The 17,799-nt window shown below is 35.6% G+C and overlaps 1 protein-coding gene across 5 annotated transcripts in view; it reads left to right on the top strand.

Annotated features, from left to right (window-relative positions):
* The window catches only part of LOC100644578 (inactive rhomboid protein 1), a 284,993-nt gene that overhangs the window by 241,866 nt on the left and 25,328 nt on the right, over nt 1-17,799 (top strand). For all 5 annotated transcript variants that reach the window (XM_048412097.1, XM_048412099.1, XM_012316503.3 and 2 more), the window contains 3 exons: nt 2,666-3,001; nt 3,941-4,127; nt 5,898-5,987. In XM_048412097.1, coding sequence (XP_048268054.1) covers nt 2,666-3,001; nt 3,941-4,127; nt 5,898-5,987 — 613 coding nt within the window. The remainder of the gene's footprint in view (nt 1-2,665; nt 3,002-3,940; nt 4,128-5,897; nt 5,988-17,799) is intronic.

Below are 17,799 nucleotides of genomic sequence, written 5' to 3' on the forward strand. Positions count from 1 at the left end.
TAATACATTTTAACTAAAACAAAATTTTATCATCTTGAAACTTTATGGCCATAAAATCTTAAAATTTAATAAAAAAAAAAAAATACCTCGATAAAAGGTTTTCCATGTTTCCCTCGTGAACTAATGTACCTTCGTGTCCTTTCTTTTTTGTTGTGCCTTTAAAATATTGTAATTTTGTACTGAATATTTGAACGTGGAAAATACTTGTAACAATTGATACAATTCGCCCATTGTTCGAAAATGGTTCGAAACGATTCAAAGGTATTAAATGATTCTCGTGTCTGATAGAGCTCGGTAGTCTAACGTAATTGCGTTGTAAAGCTTTCAGTGTTTGATACCTAGCTTAAGTCGCATGCATAGATTGTGGCGTATGTATGGTATAGGCGCGAGACAGAAGTCGCACAGAAGTCCCTACAAATTGTGAACAAATGTTGGACGTGTTAACGAGCGGAATTGAAGGAGCGTAATTTTGTTGGATACATATCTGAAGGAAGTCAAAGTAATTCGATCGCGTAAAACCGATGATTATATCGTAACCTCGAACGTCGTTAAATTTTAGTTCAAGTAAAGTTCCGTTAATTACAACGAGGGTTTAAAGACACGAACGTGCACGATATGTTACAACTCAAAATTAAAATGCACACGATACAGCAAAACCTTTGATCGTGACGGATATAACAAAAGGTATGAGAAAAATATTGTTAGAATCATTCTCTGCGGAATATCGTTAGAATTATAGTCTGCAAAATATTGTGAAAATTATTCTCTATTATATTTTTCTCTCTGTATATACATAGTCATATAGAATTCTTCATTGACATTATAAAACAAATTCATCGCGGTACCTCTTGTATTGAGATCTTCACAAACTTCAGTACAGCATCTTTCAAAGATATTAATTAGAACCTTCAATGACAACAGACAAAATTCTTCAATCCATATTAAAAAAGATTAATATCATTCGAAAGCAAAAACAAAAATCTGATAATTCTTTCGAAACTAGGTCATTCGTAATATTACACATTTATGCTTCAAAAAATGTAAAGGAGGAGATAGAAAGAAGAGAAGAATAAAACATGTCTTGTTAACAATTCTCAAAATGTAGATTTGTATTACAAAACGTAAATGTCCTTCAGAAGCAAAAAGGAAATCTCACAATCCCTTACTAAGGACCTACGCTTCTAAAACAAAAAAAGAAAAGAAACAAGATATAAGATTTAGGTTTAGAAAATAAATAAATACCTTCAATAATCCTCAAGAAGAATCGCCTAAAAGATGGTCAGCCTCTCCACGTGACTTGTAATTGATTCCAAGCTACTTTAGAAGTATTCTGTCACTTTCTAAACTTACTCAGCGCACAGTCCCGGTTATTGGACTGTCGTAGCCGGCGTGGTCGATTGTTGTGGAAGCTGGCCAGCGCCCACGTAACCAGGGAATCCCGTAAAAGAATGCCGGGACACGAAACCGACGAGTCATGAATAGATGAGAAGAAGATAAAATTGAAAAGTTTGCCACGTTTCCATAGGGATCCTGTACACAAGCTTGTGGCCAGGAGTCGCCACTTTCGGCTACTTGTAGCCGGCTGGACAGGGCTTATAGTTTCTCTTCTTCTTTGCCACTGCGGGATTACGTCGCCGAGTTCATAACCGGTGCACATTCAACCACGGAAACGTTTCACCGTCCTCACCGCGATTTCCGATCTGCACCCGTGGAGAAAGAGGCTCTTTAGCCGCTCTCGCAGCCGCCTCACCCCATCCAATTTTAATCATTTCCACGCGATCCTTCCTGAAAGAAACGAGATACTGCTACCACCGGGAATCTGGCTGCGCTAAAATTCGGTCTTCACCTGTGGGTCGATTTTAAAGCGGCAGTCTTCCAAGGCATCGTGTTTTATGGAAAGAGACTCTGTTTGAATTTGATTAGCGAGAGCGTTGAATATGTTAGAATTGAAATTTTATTATGAGGAAGATATTCAGTGGCCTTTCTTGTATTCTCAATGATTTCTTTTTATCGTTTTCTAGCGTTCTTAACAAATTTTTCATGAATTTCTCCTTTATATGGTGTGACGAATAGATTTGAATAGCCATGATGTACTTTGCTGAACAATTTTAATCTGTAGTTGTCATCTAAAGTCTCGTTCATTTAATATTCATAAATAATAATGTCCATAATAATGTAATATAATGATATAAAGATTATCTCGCTCGATGATCTCGTACGATTTGTCTCTAGTGTTCTTAAAAAGATTTTTATAAGTTTCTGTTTTATAGTGTGATGAATAAATTTGAATGGTCATGATGAACAATTTTAATCTACAGCAATAATCTACAAACATTTAATGAAACACAAAATATGTTTTTCCAGTGTTCTTAGAAAGTTGTTAATAAATTTCATCTGTACGGCGAGATATTGAAAAAAATTCGAATGGCCATGACGTACCTCTTTGAACAATTTTGATCTACAATCGTAAGCTACAATCATTTGATGAAATACAAAAGTTATTTCTTCTTCTGCCTATATCAAAGGCTTTTCATTATTATACAAAATCACATATCCATGCTAAGCTTTTTATTTATCTATACTCACTCGAAAAATTCTCTGTTTCAATAATACTATGAATTAAAATGCTTCTTAACTTAGCAACGTTCTAAATTAATGTCTACAGGCAACCATCGCCAGGGTCCGGCACAACCGGCACATCCACGGTTTCTTCGAGTGCCCCCGATGGAGAAAATGGCCAGAGCATCAGCTTGTACCCGGTGGGAAGCGTGGGTCCAACATCAACGAACCCAACAACTGCTGCACCAATCACAACCACAGCAACGATATCCTTGGCCACCCCTGGACCCAGAACCCAAGAATCTGGGCCAAGCATCACAAGAAGCGTATCAGCACCCACAGCACCCAGGCCAGTCGTTCAGCTGGCCAGCACTTCCAGCAATCCTGGCACACAGAAACACAGATTGAGGAGGACTATGAGTCGCACCGAGGCTATCAGGAAGTCAGTTTAATTTATTTAACGTATTTCTCAATATAATCGCTATCAGCTTCACACGTGTGAGCGGCGTTCTCAAATTAATTTAGATTTAATTTTATACCGATCTGATTAACCGTGCTTTCTATTAATTTCTTAATTTCATTATATAAGTACACAATTAATATTCAATTTCCTGGAACTTGGCAAGTGGAACATGGAAGTTCGTTTATTGCATGAAGATAGTATAAGATGATTATAATCGTTTACTTTTTGAAAATTGAATATTAATTGTGTACTTATGTAATGAAATTAAGAACTAATGAAATCGAAACCTTGCGTAAGTTCGTTTAGTGCAAGAGGATGATAAAAAGAAGACATCTAAGGGTTTAACATAACACTGTTCTGTTCAATTTATGGAGTTGATCAACGTGCCTCATATTCAATTCATTTTGATTAAAGTAATATAAATCGCAAACAATTACTATCTTTTTCTCAATATTTCGCCTATAATCGCTTTAACCATTATAATACTATACGCATTATAATCAACAGCTGAAGTTATAAATTGAGTTTTATAATTTTCAAATAAGATTGCTTTCTTTTGCAAAGATTCTGTATCAGTTATATACATTTCTAATATGTTATAACAATATATATTATATTACGAAATATATTCTATCAAATTCGCTATGGTAGCAAACATACCAATTATTTAAGATTGAATTCAATTCTCGATCGACCATTACTTCAACGTAAATTCTATCAGAATTCCAAGTGATTTAATACATCCAATGTACCATCCACGTAGTAGTTCACAGACATTCTTACTACATTAATCGAATTCGTGTGTAACGTTCGTTGTTCTCCTTTTTATTACGTGGTAGAAGAACGTGGATGGAACGCGCGGTGTAAATAGATTTTGTTGAACGAATAACTCGAACGGTGCTTTATTTTCTGTTTCAGCTACATCAGACGCGAAACAGCACAATTCTTCGGCGTGGACGAGGAGTCCGAGGCTGTGGAGAGACAAAGATGGTTGGATCGAAGACGAAGAATGGCATCGAGGAAATACGGTGCCCTTGTTCCGGAACACAGACCGCCGGATCCTGATATTACCAGGGACGTGCCAGATACTACCGAGGTGCCAGAAGTAAGTCAGCAGGTTATTAATACGTGAAAGTTGAAAAAACTTTACAGAAGTTACGTCAGACATGTACAAAGAAAAATAGTAGAAAAATAGTATACCTGGAATGAAAATGAAAAGCTACCAATATCGATTAAGTATTTTTATTCTACTCCTTGTTATTTAACGAGAAGAAGTAATACGATGTGAGTGAAAAGCGAATGTACACCTTGAAGACACGAGGTTTGTTCAAAACCTCTTACACATACAGTAGCTAAGAAAGGTATTTGTACATCGTTGATATATCACAGCATTTGTATACTTATATTGATTAAGTTTAAGTATATCAAGCTTAATATCATTTTGTAACACTTTCGTACGACTACGAAAATTCAATACTATAAAAATTGAATGTGGAACCTGATAAAAGAGTTCACCATTGGAAAACAAGAATATGTACAGATTACTTTTCATAGCCGCTACTGTATATCGCAATAATAATCGAAAAGTGATTGAAAAGATATAAAGTACGTAGTAAGTCAATATTATCCAAACTTCGCTTTTTTCAATACGTGTACTCATTTTTGTCTATATTTCGTTTATATTCGACCCATATACGTATTTCGCACAACGCGTCTCACTTGTGTATCGCTTGGCTGTCAAAAGAAGAAGAACGAAAGCCATTCCGGTGCCTGGCGGTTATGGCGCAATACATAATAACACGCCAGTAACGACGACAGGTGTCGCGATTAATCAATTTTCACGTTTACTCTATGTGACATTTTTCGATAAATGCCACGAACTCTTAAAATTCTAGTCTCCTTTTTCTAACATGCTGTATCTATTTGATTTACAGTATTTATCTTTTTGTGATTTTTGTTGTCATATACAACGGTTTATAAATTTGCAGCCCAAATGAACATAACAAATCCGAAGATGCAGGTTTTAATAAAATTACTATTCATATTCTTTGCTTTTCTTGTAATTCCTTTTTCGTACGTTCCTTAATCCTTCTTGAAATTGTGCTTCGTTTGTATTAAAGAAAAGAAATCCTAATCTTTAGAACTACGTTAATGCATAATATCTTTAATGCAATTGAAATTTATCAAAGCGCATATTCAAGGAAAATTGATCAAAGGACAAAGAACTATTTTAATTTCTATTATTTCTACTGCAACTGTCGATAAAATTCATCAAAGGACCTATAAGCGTTTCGTGGTATATCCGATACTCATATACATAGAACTCAACGAAACATCGTCAAACCGATGGTTAATTCGTCGTAGGTGCGTTTATCGGTATAAAATTATTTCCATTAAAAGTTTTTCGCGACGAGGGCACGACGTACTTGGTCAAGTCGTGTAATCTAAAAGGAAACTCTGTTCACTTTTTGCGACATACAATTTCTGGTGTTCTGCAAAGATAAGAAAGTTTCGTTCACGGTCCTCGCGAAACTGTGTCAACCGAAATATATCGAGCATATTTTTTTCTCGACACCAGATAAAAATACAGAGCGTCGCGAATTCTCTTTATCGAACGTACGAAGGGATATGGTATCGATCGCATTCCCTCAAAGGAACCACTTTGCTCTTCCGTTTCGCCGATTTTCATTAATGAATTCGTTTAATTGTATTTAATTTCCTTAATGAAAGGCGGAGTTTCTCTTTACTTGCTCGCAGAATTTTAATTAACACGCTTCCTCAAACCTTTATCCTTGGTTGGTCCTGTTAAAACCATTCGCGTAACTCTTTAACGGATAACATTTCCTGTGGAAATAACAAGGGCTCTTTTATTTAGGGTGTTACATTGAGGAGATGGCAGCAACCAGTCAGACGAAAAGATTCTGTGGCCAGAATGACACTTTCGGGGCTTCATTACGTCGTCGAGGTGAGTTCTTTTTCATTTTCTTCATTACATTTTCCATCAGCAATGACAGACACACGCGAGAATATTCCAGTTCGAAACGGATAAAATTTTGCAACTCCCTCCATCCTTGCAAGTTTTATTCGTAATAAGTGGAATTTCTAAATGGCAATACACAAATGTTTTTCAACGAGGACTTCGAATTTCTGCATTGCTATGATATCTTTTAAGAACGACTATAAATATGCTGCCGTAATTTAAAAAACTATATTTTAGCTTAAATTATGCATCAACGAAATTCTTGCAAGAAAATCAATAACACGGGTGATTCGTGTGGTCATCGTGTAATATTGACAACTAATCAACCTTGTCTAAATAGAACAAAAAAAAAAAAAAAAAAAAAAAAATGCCGAAGGAAATGGAGCGAGTTTTTAAAACTATCTTCTGTGCCTTCGTATATTCTTATATATTTTTGCTTATAAATCTTTTATAAATCTTTGAAAAAAACCATGCATATAAATCATGGTTACGCGTTAATAGGAAAAGAGGAGCCTCCGTAGAGAAAAGAGAAACGTCGCGACGCACAGCGTCGGGAGAGCTTCCTTCAAGAGGAAACGACATATCGAATCGTTCGCGTGTTTCATTTCCTGTTATTACCGATGGGATTCATGGCAAACGAGTAAACAAGTTAATTCAGCGTTTCGTTATCATCAACCGACGCACTGTTCGGTCGCGAAACAGGACCAAGTTTCCTTCGAGGCAGGTTGTGTGTTTCGACGGAAGTCTGCGCGATCATTAAGCTAACGAGCTAACGGTAACCCTCTTCCGATTATCCCGGTTCTCGAACATCTTCTAACGCGTTGGATCGACTTTGATATCTGGCAAATTTGCACCAGTCAGTTGCTAATTTCGAAGGTGCGTTAATTAGCGATCGTCGATCTACTTTTCATTCAAGAAATCTCGCTTACTTCCGCCTGAAATTTCATTTAACGCGATGTTTCACATTTTTACTATTCATGTTAGTCTTCTTCTCTCCCTCTCTCTTTTCTCTCTCTAACTCGCAGAGCAGTGAAATTTTTGATATGGATGGAAGCATTGCAGAATTTTCCCGTGGAATCTCGTTGAAAAGAGATTGCGAGTTTTCCAATTCAAAAAGGGATTTTTATCGATGGAATTCGATCGGAAGCGTTTGTATTGAAATTTTTGTATTCTTGAAAGTTGGACGAGATTGCGATAGAGCGGAAGTTCAGCCGGCCTGATTAAATTATAAAGTTGAATGTTTGATAAGCGTTCGTTACAACCAAGTTTTTTAATTAGTAAAAAATTGGACCACGATGATTTTCCTACCTCCGTTGATCGGTCGACGCGAAATTAAGGCCAAAAAAGTCAACGATCACAAGGTTTTACTTTCAGGAGGTAACGTTTAATTTCGCCGAGACTTTTCGTTCGGCTGGAACGATCATCTTTTCATCAGGAGTTTCGCTAAAAGTACACAACAAGTTTCTATTGAGTAGAACAATCTCGTTTTCCATAAGTTGCCGCTTGAATTCTCATCGTCGGGTACCGGCTGCCAACTTATTCCATATCTTCTTGCTTAATTAGTTTTTTGACTTTGTTTCGAATCCCACTTGTGATGCTTTCGCGAAGATATGAAAAGGCGTGCTTTCCTTCGAGTCGAATAAAAAATGCAACTGTACGACTTTTTAAATTAACAGCAGTGCCTAGTGTCGCAAATGTATTAGGAAAATGGAATTGCAAAACAATCTGCCTAACCCCAATCTAAGAAATAGTAAAATGTCAAGGTTAATAACATTATTGTAACTTTAATTCGAGTTTCTATGATAATCCTATCATTTTGATACAATCGTAACTTGATAGAGTTCTATGAAACGAAAATTTGGAGAGAAATGTTCAACTTCCAGTCGAGTGTTTCGTATGAAAACCACCGATGAAGCGAGCAGTTTGTAAATCATTTTCGAATAATTACTTTAACCTGTGATATTTTCGTGAAAGTTCCCTTAGGAAATCTAATATCAATTATTACCACTTTTAACTTTAATTAGTAGAAATTCTAATATTAATCATCAACAACTGCAATATCTGTTTTTATCGAGATTAACGTTAATCGCCAGAAGTTCGAAAGTTAATCATTAGCAATACTAACGCTAATCGTCAGCAATATCAATTAATCTCCTTAATAATTCTTATCATAATAAATTTAATCCTTAACGATTCCAGAAGGAATCTTCAGCGATTTTCCCGTTTCTCGTTCGCAATTTTAACGTTAATCGGAAGAAAACAGGGTACGGTGTCTTTGAAACTCGGAGATAGCTACCTCCGCTATTCTTTTCCTCTCTCATCGGCTTTTAAATTTGCTGTTTAGCAAGCAGATCTCATGTCTGACTTGCAAGGGAGAATGGCACTTACGTCGCTTTACACCGTGCTGTGAGCATAAGCTTCTGTGTACAAGCCCCACGGAGAAGTTTGTCAAGAATGAGCGGCCAAAGAAAGTAGATTTAAACTAGAGGCAACGACAGCATGTAAAATCCTCTTTGACACTTTACTTTCTCGGTACCATCCACGTTTTTCCTCTTTCGTATCTTCTCGAAACTTACGATTGAAACGCTATGTAATCGTCTGTATAGACGATACAAACGAATAGATATTTCTCGTTACCTACAAAATGGATGTTCTCCGTGTTTGAACAAAGAAAGAAAACTACACTTTTACCCACTAAGAATTTCACAGAATTTTCAGGAATAATCGAGAAATGTTATCACTAAAAACTGTTGCAAAGAAAGAAGCTCCGCAAAGTTTCGTTTGTCTTGGCGATAATCCCGGCAGCAAGTTCCTTGCAGCGTTTTAATTAATGAAAAATTACCTTCCTTTTGTGTGAGCAAGGCTGTGCGAAGCTTTCGAACGATATACGTCGCTGGTCTTTTAATCATTAAGTAAATATATCTTTAGGAAATGTTTAATTACGAGACACACTTGAACTTTCGACTTTTTATTTATAGAGGACCATTGTGTTTTAGGATTTTATTTAAAATTCTCGAGTTCTATCGTCATTCACTTCATTTATAGTTTACCCTGGCTCGCAAATGTTTTGGAAATGCAACGACGAACAGAGCCCTGACCTAAATATTATGGAGCATGTATAGAATCGTTGAGAATAAACGAGAAAAGGGTGTCGAATATATAAATCAGCTTTCTGAAATACTTAGAAACTGTATGATAGGAAACGTGAAATTAGTTTATTTAAAAATTATCCGACAGCCGGCGAAAATATTATTATTGGCCATCGAGGAAAACCATATTCGTACAAAGTGTCTCATTACTTTAAGTCAGTTAATAATTCTTGTGATAATTTTATGTATATAATTCTTGGATTAAATTACTATAGAGTTATTAATGAAAATAATATAAAAGCCGAATTGACCGAAAGTAAAATATTTTTTCTCGTTTGCAATACAAATCTTGTAGCTTTTACGTACGTGATTCGCTACGACGTTTTCAAATCGGTACAGTTTACTCGTACAATTATGATCTCGTATCTCATTACAATACTAACGAAACTTCAAAAGTTTTCCGTAAAAGGTCTCTTCATGTATACATGAAGTTGCTACAAAAAAATTAATTATCTTTTCGCAATCCTAACAAGATTTAATTCCATCTTTATCTTCATCCTCTTTCAACTTCACGATCAAACTGTTCGAACGCTACCACCTTATTATGTAGAACATCATCGATTCTTAGGTTTCTATTGTCGTTTCAATTTCTGAATTATAATTGAAATAAAACAGAATCCCTAGGTCTGGACTGAGGTATTAACTTGTCCACACTCCTACACCGGTCGATAATGATAATTACTCGGCCAGCTATCGTTCTACGAAGGCACATGTTCCACAAACATACGTAATTTATATGAACATGGACCAGCGACTCGTACGACCGAGAACGAGAAATCGAACGAATAAATGGCGGCACGAACTGAAATTATTGCTCCGTCCTATCCAATTATAATTCCAATTTTCGCGAGATTTGCGGTTAAACATGAGGGATCCACGTTATAGTTGCCTCGAGCTGTCGTCTATGTTGTTCTATCAGAGTAAAAATAAAAAAGGAAAAAAAAGACGTGAAAATTGGGGTGGTAGGATAACGAAAACGTTTTCTATGGAAACGAATATTACTATATCACTAACAAAAAGATTCTCCAATAAAGTTCGTATACTTTGTACATTTTAATGAAAATACAATCGAATAAAATAATTCAATGGAAACATAATTTCTACGATCTTGTAACATTTCAGTGTCAACGTAAAATAAAATAAGTATTTCTAATAAACGTTATTGTAGAGAAATAATGCTATTCCACAAAGATATTTATGAGGAGAATTCAATGGCGTTAAGTTTGCTTGATCAATTCTTCAACAAATTATTTCTCTTTTCTTTCGAAACTTTTAATTACAATTAATTATAAGTTTGTAATAGCATTTTAGAAAATATATTTCTTCCAAAATTCCCTTTTATATCCTTTTCTACGATCTTTCTAAGTATATATAGTATTATTTTGGGAAAATATGGTTACACGAAAGATTTGAAAATCTTCACAATTACAAGATATTACAAGATATTAATCTCCCACGTATATTATTAATAAAATTTAATGATGTAAAAAACATCTGAACGAAGTTTTAGAGAATTTTAATATCGAAAATGTTAATGGTCCAAAGAAAAGAATTTTTTTATTCTGAATCTCGGTTAGAATTATAGATGCATGGAAAGTCTAATGAACTTATAATACATTTTTCCTAAGCAAAATCATTGAGGGTCGGCTATTAATTTGCCGTACAAAAGAAAAATCCTATTAAACGGGAACAAATCCGAATTTCTGGCTATAAAACAGCGCCGCTGCGCCGTGACTTGAACCGTTGACATAAAACAAACGAGTATATCATTAAAAGAAAAGTTTATTAAAAATAGAATTTCATCGGATGTGCTCCGATTCCGAACGTATTCAGAGTATCCTTTTCAACAGACTCGTGTCTCTTCTTTCTTCAATCGATTCTTTCCAATACTTCTTCCCTAGTTTCTCTCGCGATTTTTGGTAGTTTTAGTATTATTTTGCAAATATATCTTCAAAGAATAGGAAACATTTCAGCGGAATTAAAATGATATAAATTATAACAGGGTTCGTACAGAGAGCGTTTGTTATAAAACTCTTTTGAACAAATATTTGCAAAGAAAATCGAACGTAATTAAGTTTACTTGATCAATTCTTTAACTAATTTGTATTTTCTTCTTTCGGAAATTTTTGTAAGTTTATCGTAGTGTTTTAAAAAATATATTCCTTTCAAAATTTCCTTCCATTTTCACTTGCATGATTTTTATATGTTTATAGAATTATTCTGAATGAATACCTACAAAAAAGAGCAATTATTTCGTTACAGTTAGAATATCACGAACTATAATCCGGATTGTATAAATGTCACAAAGGTTATGTGTAATCGACGATGTTTTCAATCCATCCTGGGAAAGAAAAAAGTGCATTTTACGCTGAGCAGAATCTTTTTTTTCTGCCTTCGTTAAAAGTGAGATTCGTTCGATGTGACACCCTTCTTTTCGTCTTTCGAACCAGACGCGAGAGCGACGATTTAATGGAAGATATAATAGCTCGTCGACGACTCATAGAAGTTACAGACGACTTTATTACACGCTGATGGCTTAATTGTTGTCGTATGAACTTTCATCTCGTAATACATTACGAGCTTACTTCAGAAAGAAATATCATATTGCTGTTGTCACTTTTCAACAAGCACTGAAAATGTCTATTGAAAGAAGCAATGGGACTCAAATTAAAAAGGTACGAACAGATAAAAACTAAAATAAAATGCTGGGCGCGCCCCATTTCTGTTAATTGGGAAGAGTGCAAACGGGGAAATTGCGCGATACAATCGAGTCCACGTATGTAGAAATCTTGCATAATTACGAGATTATTGTTTGTCCGGGGCCATCCTGTTGCAGCGGCCTAAATAAATGTAGATTCGCCGTTGTAATTTCGACTAGAGAGGAAATTGATTCCAGACAGAATTCAGCTATTGTTCCTGCATTTGAATGCGCCCATTGTAGCGACGTTCTGTCTGTTCCCTTCGATCACGTACCTCCCAATGTCGCTCTTTATTACCTGTTCTTTGTTCTTGACGCTTCCCCCCTCATAATGCTCGAACGCCGAACCCTAACGCAAATGTTTTATGAAAACAAAACAAAACAAACAAATGGAGGATTTTAGCTCGGGGCGTAATAAATGCTGGAACTTTGCGTACGATCCTTAATTTCATCGGAATTCCGATTTTCCGATAGCGAAAGTGGTTTTCTCGAGGAAAGTATTTCTACTATGCTTGATGAAAAGATTTTTATGGGAAGAATGTAGGACTACAAATAGAATTATAGGAATGTACATTTCAGTTTCATTTCAAGCATTTCGTGAATTTTGTCCTCTTCTTAACCATTGAGGTAATTTTAACGCAAGATTAACTGAGAATTCTACTAATGCCAAGTAAATTGAGTATCTGTCTTTTTAGATAAAAATTAAAACCTCCGGGAGAAAGATTACGCGACGAGTTAAAAATTTTGCAGGATTTTTGCCTCTAAAAGTAGATACAATTTCTTGAATTCGTCTACTCGATATGTTCAGTAACTTATTAGGAGTCACTGAATTTGCTGCTGTAGATGTCTAAGTAGAGAAAATGAGTCAAAGGGGATAACAGGACAAAAAGTGCGGTTTTACAGAGCCATTTTGTCGAGAAACAGTACTTCGTTTGTCGATCAGTCTGAACAATAATTCATCTGAACAAGCAATTCCGAGAGAATGGCGGTAAATATTTATCAAGAGTCAGGAAAGAGAAAATCAGAGGTAAAAGAAAATAGGGAAATTGTTCCAAGATAAAGGAGAGAATGATCTCGCTTATGAAGCTGAAATTCATTAACATTTGCTTCTTCTGGTAATGGGACGCTGTGCATTAAAAACATTCGTTTCAAATTGTTGTTCAAAAAGAAATATTATCTCCATTTAGTATTGAATATAGAAATCTGTATTTTCTTTTTCTTTCAGTCGGTAAAAAGGAAAGTATAATCTTCTTTGATCTTTTTCAATTATAAATACCTTTGCGAATGCAAAATAAACGAACGAAGCAGCTTAAAAGTAACAGAAGGTTTTAAAAATTGTAGAAACGAAATGAGGCGAAAGCTGCAAAATAAAAATTCATGGAAACGAAACTAATCTTTCCAGTTCCTGGCTAACAATCAAAATCGAAAACGAATATACGACCAGTGTGTTTTATTTTTACCAATGATTTTCAAACGCAAAAAATCATGCAACCTCCAAAAGAAGAAAACTTCAAACGACTAACCAGTGGAAAAAGCAAAGTTTGACGATCGGAAATAATTCGCGTGTACAACAATCGATTCATATTTCACAGATTGAAAAAAAAAGCGGAAGCGGAATGGAGGCGATTCTTGAGACAACAGGGAATAAGCAGTTTGGAGCGTTACTCTTTTCTAGGTCACGCGTAAAATATTCTAATGGATCTTTGCGTATACAAACGGCACACTTTTCTCGGCTTGAACAACCTCGGCGAGAGAGAGAGAGAGAGAGGCGCGGCAGTCGTTGTCCGGCCTGTTCCAGGCAGTAGTCTAGAGCTAAGTGGCAAGTTTTGAAATACGATTGACGGCAGTTTCTGTATAACTTTAGTAGACCAAACTTCCGGTGGACAATGTTTCCCCGCGCGGAAACGAGCTCGTATGCGCAACGCGTTTTCTCTGTTTGCCACGAAGAAACCTAAGTCGCCTAGCCTGTTGTTCTCACGCTAATATTTGAATTTTCTGCCAAACACCAAAGACAAGTTAGAAAGGCGAAAGTTAGAATCAGTAGGAAGCGGGGAAGTGGTGGTCAGTTAATGAATATGTCATAAAAAAGGGTGTAACGCGAAGTTTCGAAAGGATCGAATGGTCGCCAATTCGTGCAACTGAAAATTCATGAAATTTTTTGTAGTAGTTACCATGTACGGTTACTACAAGTTAGTAGAATTGAATTTTCATGAGTTTTTTAAATAGCAGTTAGAATGTAGTTAATAGAAATTAATAAAATTGAAATTTCATGGAGTGTTTTTATAGTAAGTTGAATGTATAGTTAAGAGAATTGAAATTTCATGGAGTGTTTTTATAGTAAGTTGAATGTATAGTTAAGAGAATTGAAATTTCATGGGGTATTTCTATAGTAGTTACAATGTATAGTTAACCGAATTGAAATTTCATGGAGTGTTTTTATAGTAAGTTGAATGTATAGTTAAGAGAATTGAAATTTCATGGGGTATTTCTATAGTAGTTACAATGTATAGTTAACCGGATTGAAATTTCATGGGGTGTTTCTATAGTAGATTGAACGTATAGTTAATAGAATTGAAATGTAATGGGATTTTCTTATAATAGTAACAGTGTACAGTCAACAAAATTGAAATTTCTTATGGTGCTTTATAGTAAGTAGTATGTGCACTTGAGAGGAGTAGAATTTGACTATATTAGAGTGTTTTTTTATGTATAGAACAATATAAGAATACAAGTCGACAACAGAAAACCATTACGTTTCATGCCTAACTCCAATTAAAATTACTCTATCGTGCACATCTATAGCGGTTCACGAAATTATTCGAAATTACCACAGAATTTTTTATGGATAAACTTACGTACATTATACGAAACAGTTTAAAGTTTCGTTAGCGTTGTAATGAGACGCAGCTACCGTAATTATAATGATAAAATTTGAAACAAATTCGAAAATGTATATAAAAGTTACAAGACATTATGCCTTAAATTAGTCTTTCATTGGTATCACATTAAGTATCGTAGCTTATTAATATAACGAATAATTGACTGTTCAAATACTATGATGATCTTTTTGGAGTGTATGCTTCCAATAAATATTTCACAATCTTTATATACATCTTCAGATCCGTTTCAATTTTGTCTGATACATTCACGACTACCCTATCGTTACAGTGCTAATGAAACTTCATTATGTTTCGTATAACATACGTATACATAAAAAGTGCCTGAAAGTGTTCTAATTATAAGCAATTACAACATCCAAATAATTCGTCGACCTTAGCTGCAGATAAATCACACGGTTTAGAAGAAAATTTATAGTGGAGAAGAAAATGGCTTGGAATCGATCCAGAAAAAAACGGCTAGTTGGAAGCAGGGCACACAAATATCCTATTCAATTTTCCGTGATACGATTACCAGCCACGTCACGCTGACGTTTCCCGATGTATCGCGAGAGAATATAATACACGCGGGTCAGACAGCGAGCGCAACAAAGAGAGATAACTGCGATCAAATCGATCCGGTCAGACAGTTCGATTTCCCTGGTTGAGCGTCGCCGACGCGTGCACTCGTTATGAACGCTCGGCCAATTCTCCGTGTGTTTCGCAATAATGAAAGTATAAATATTCAGACAGAGGCGGAATGCTGTGGCGTAGCCCCAACGTCGAATCGATACAATTCATTACGATATCTCACGTTGATCCCGGTTACGCTCGATGCCACGCACGTAAATGCGTAGACGCGGAGCCGGAGATATCGGGCCGTGTCTATCGAGTCGCATGCACATGCATTTAAATTGCCGAAATTATAGTATCGGGGCGGGAAGCGGAATACGAGAGCGGATCGTTCGGATCTTACCCACGTTTCGGCAGGGAGAAACTGCCTGGCAAAATATTGAAATATTTTACACCGCGTGAAACATCCGACGGAACAACGCTTCCGCTTCGATTTTTCCGTGTAATTTGCGCTATGTCGATGAATATTGGTTTTAATAATTGGATTGGATGCCGGATTCTACCTTTTGGGGGCAGTTTCGGAAAGGAAATGCGCAGATTAGTTATCGGATTGTGTGATTAAGCGTTAAGCGATGAAATAACATGTGCAAGATTTGTGAAAATCCGGGCTTACTGATGAATAGTGGATCAGAATGACTTGTGGCTCTCTCAGAAATGAATCATCACACAGAATTGAACTCAGAAATGAATCAGAACTGATCGTCTTGGCTCTTTGTGAACTTTTTAATTTCATCGCATAGGTACACGATTAACGTTTAACATTCGAGAAACAGGTGACTTCTATAAGTTTTCTTATCCCAGGAAGATGATATAAGTAATAGTAGACTAGATATAGAATAAGATTTATAAAAACGATATTTCTTTTGTGATATAATACTTATGATTATATTTTTGAATTTATACAATTTATCAATGTAACTTGTGTGTTGTTTTATCAAAGTAGAAACAATTTACTGTATTAGAAGATATATGTATCTATCTTTGATAGAAAAAGATCTCTAGTATCAGAAGAAAATAAAAATATATATATTATCATAGTGCTGTGAATACTACAATTTTTTAACGTATTTTTAAGAATAAAAATCATGTTGGTTTGTCGAGTAACCAAAGGTTTTTCATTAAGCTGAACCCGAAATCTTCATGACTTTTGCTCTCTATCCGCGCCTATGATTTTTGAAAAATCTGGAAATATTCCGTATGCGTTTTCAAACTTTTCGAAATCGATGAATTTATTTTAGTTGCTGCATATAAAACATCCCGTTTTTTTTGCAGTAAATGTTTAAAAAAAAAACATTCGAAAACAAAAAACAACGTATGTTTCTGATTCAAATAATTCCTACGTGATTTTATTCTACTCTCGTCGATGATTTTCGTCGCTGATTTATACAAAAACTGATTATCATCAATTCCGATGGAATACAGACGTTCTTCGAAAAATTTTACAATATGCTGTTCGCTATATCTTTTTTAAATAACGCATAATTGTAAAATAACCATGCAATAGCATTCACCTGTCTATTATACAAACTACCATAATGAACGAAATTTTATAAGACACGTTGTTACAAATTATCTATTTAATAGTGATTTAATATTGAAACCACTTGCGATTAAAGTTTAACATTCGACCAAAACAATTTGAGAATGCAAATTATGAAAAAATACATAATAAAACATTTCGTAGTTTCCAGCAATATTCGTTCGTACATCTACAACATTTCTAAAAAAAATTATATACGGTATTTTCCTTGTTAACGTATTCACGTGCAAATCTAAAATTTTGAAACCAAAAAACACACGCACATTTTGATATGCATCGACGAACATTTCCTACAAAAATCCCATCGATCCTAAACGGAAGTGACACGAGCTTCCGAGCGTTTTTTTCCCGAACTCCGATCACGAGCAACAGAATTACAAATATCCTGGAACCATCATGGATCCCTCGATCGAACGTCGATCCGAGTGAAACTTAGAAGAATTGTTGCCTCTCGATAAGGGCGACGATAAATCAACATTATCCATGCAAAATCGTGATACATTTATCCCGGAAATTTCCAAGAAAATCGCATTCGAAGCAAGTAGGGAGACCAAGCAGCGCTCATAACGCTGGCTTGTGATTAAGGTAACGCCGATGTTAGTTAATAACGGGTTTATTAGGTTCTCGCTAATAAATGGTCCCGTGGTCTCCTTATTACATCGCTGCGAACCCGGGTGCGCGATATAAATTTTAATAAAAACTCGCGTTATATCCAGCTACTATATCCTTCTTTGTGACCGTATGTTTGCATACCAGTGCATGCAATACACACAAATTCTCGCGCATGTACACGCATAAGCCGTGCAACATGAGCTGGCGCACATTGCAATGTGTAGAATGCAATTAATTCGTTTGCCTTCAGGAAACGCGTAAAGAGCAGGTCAGCGTTTTGGTTACCTGG

The sequence above is a fragment of the Bombus terrestris genome, chromosome 14, assembly GCF_910591885.1.
Source record: "Bombus terrestris chromosome 14, iyBomTerr1.2, whole genome shotgun sequence".
Taxonomy (NCBI): domain Eukaryota; kingdom Metazoa; phylum Arthropoda; class Insecta; order Hymenoptera; family Apidae; genus Bombus; species Bombus terrestris.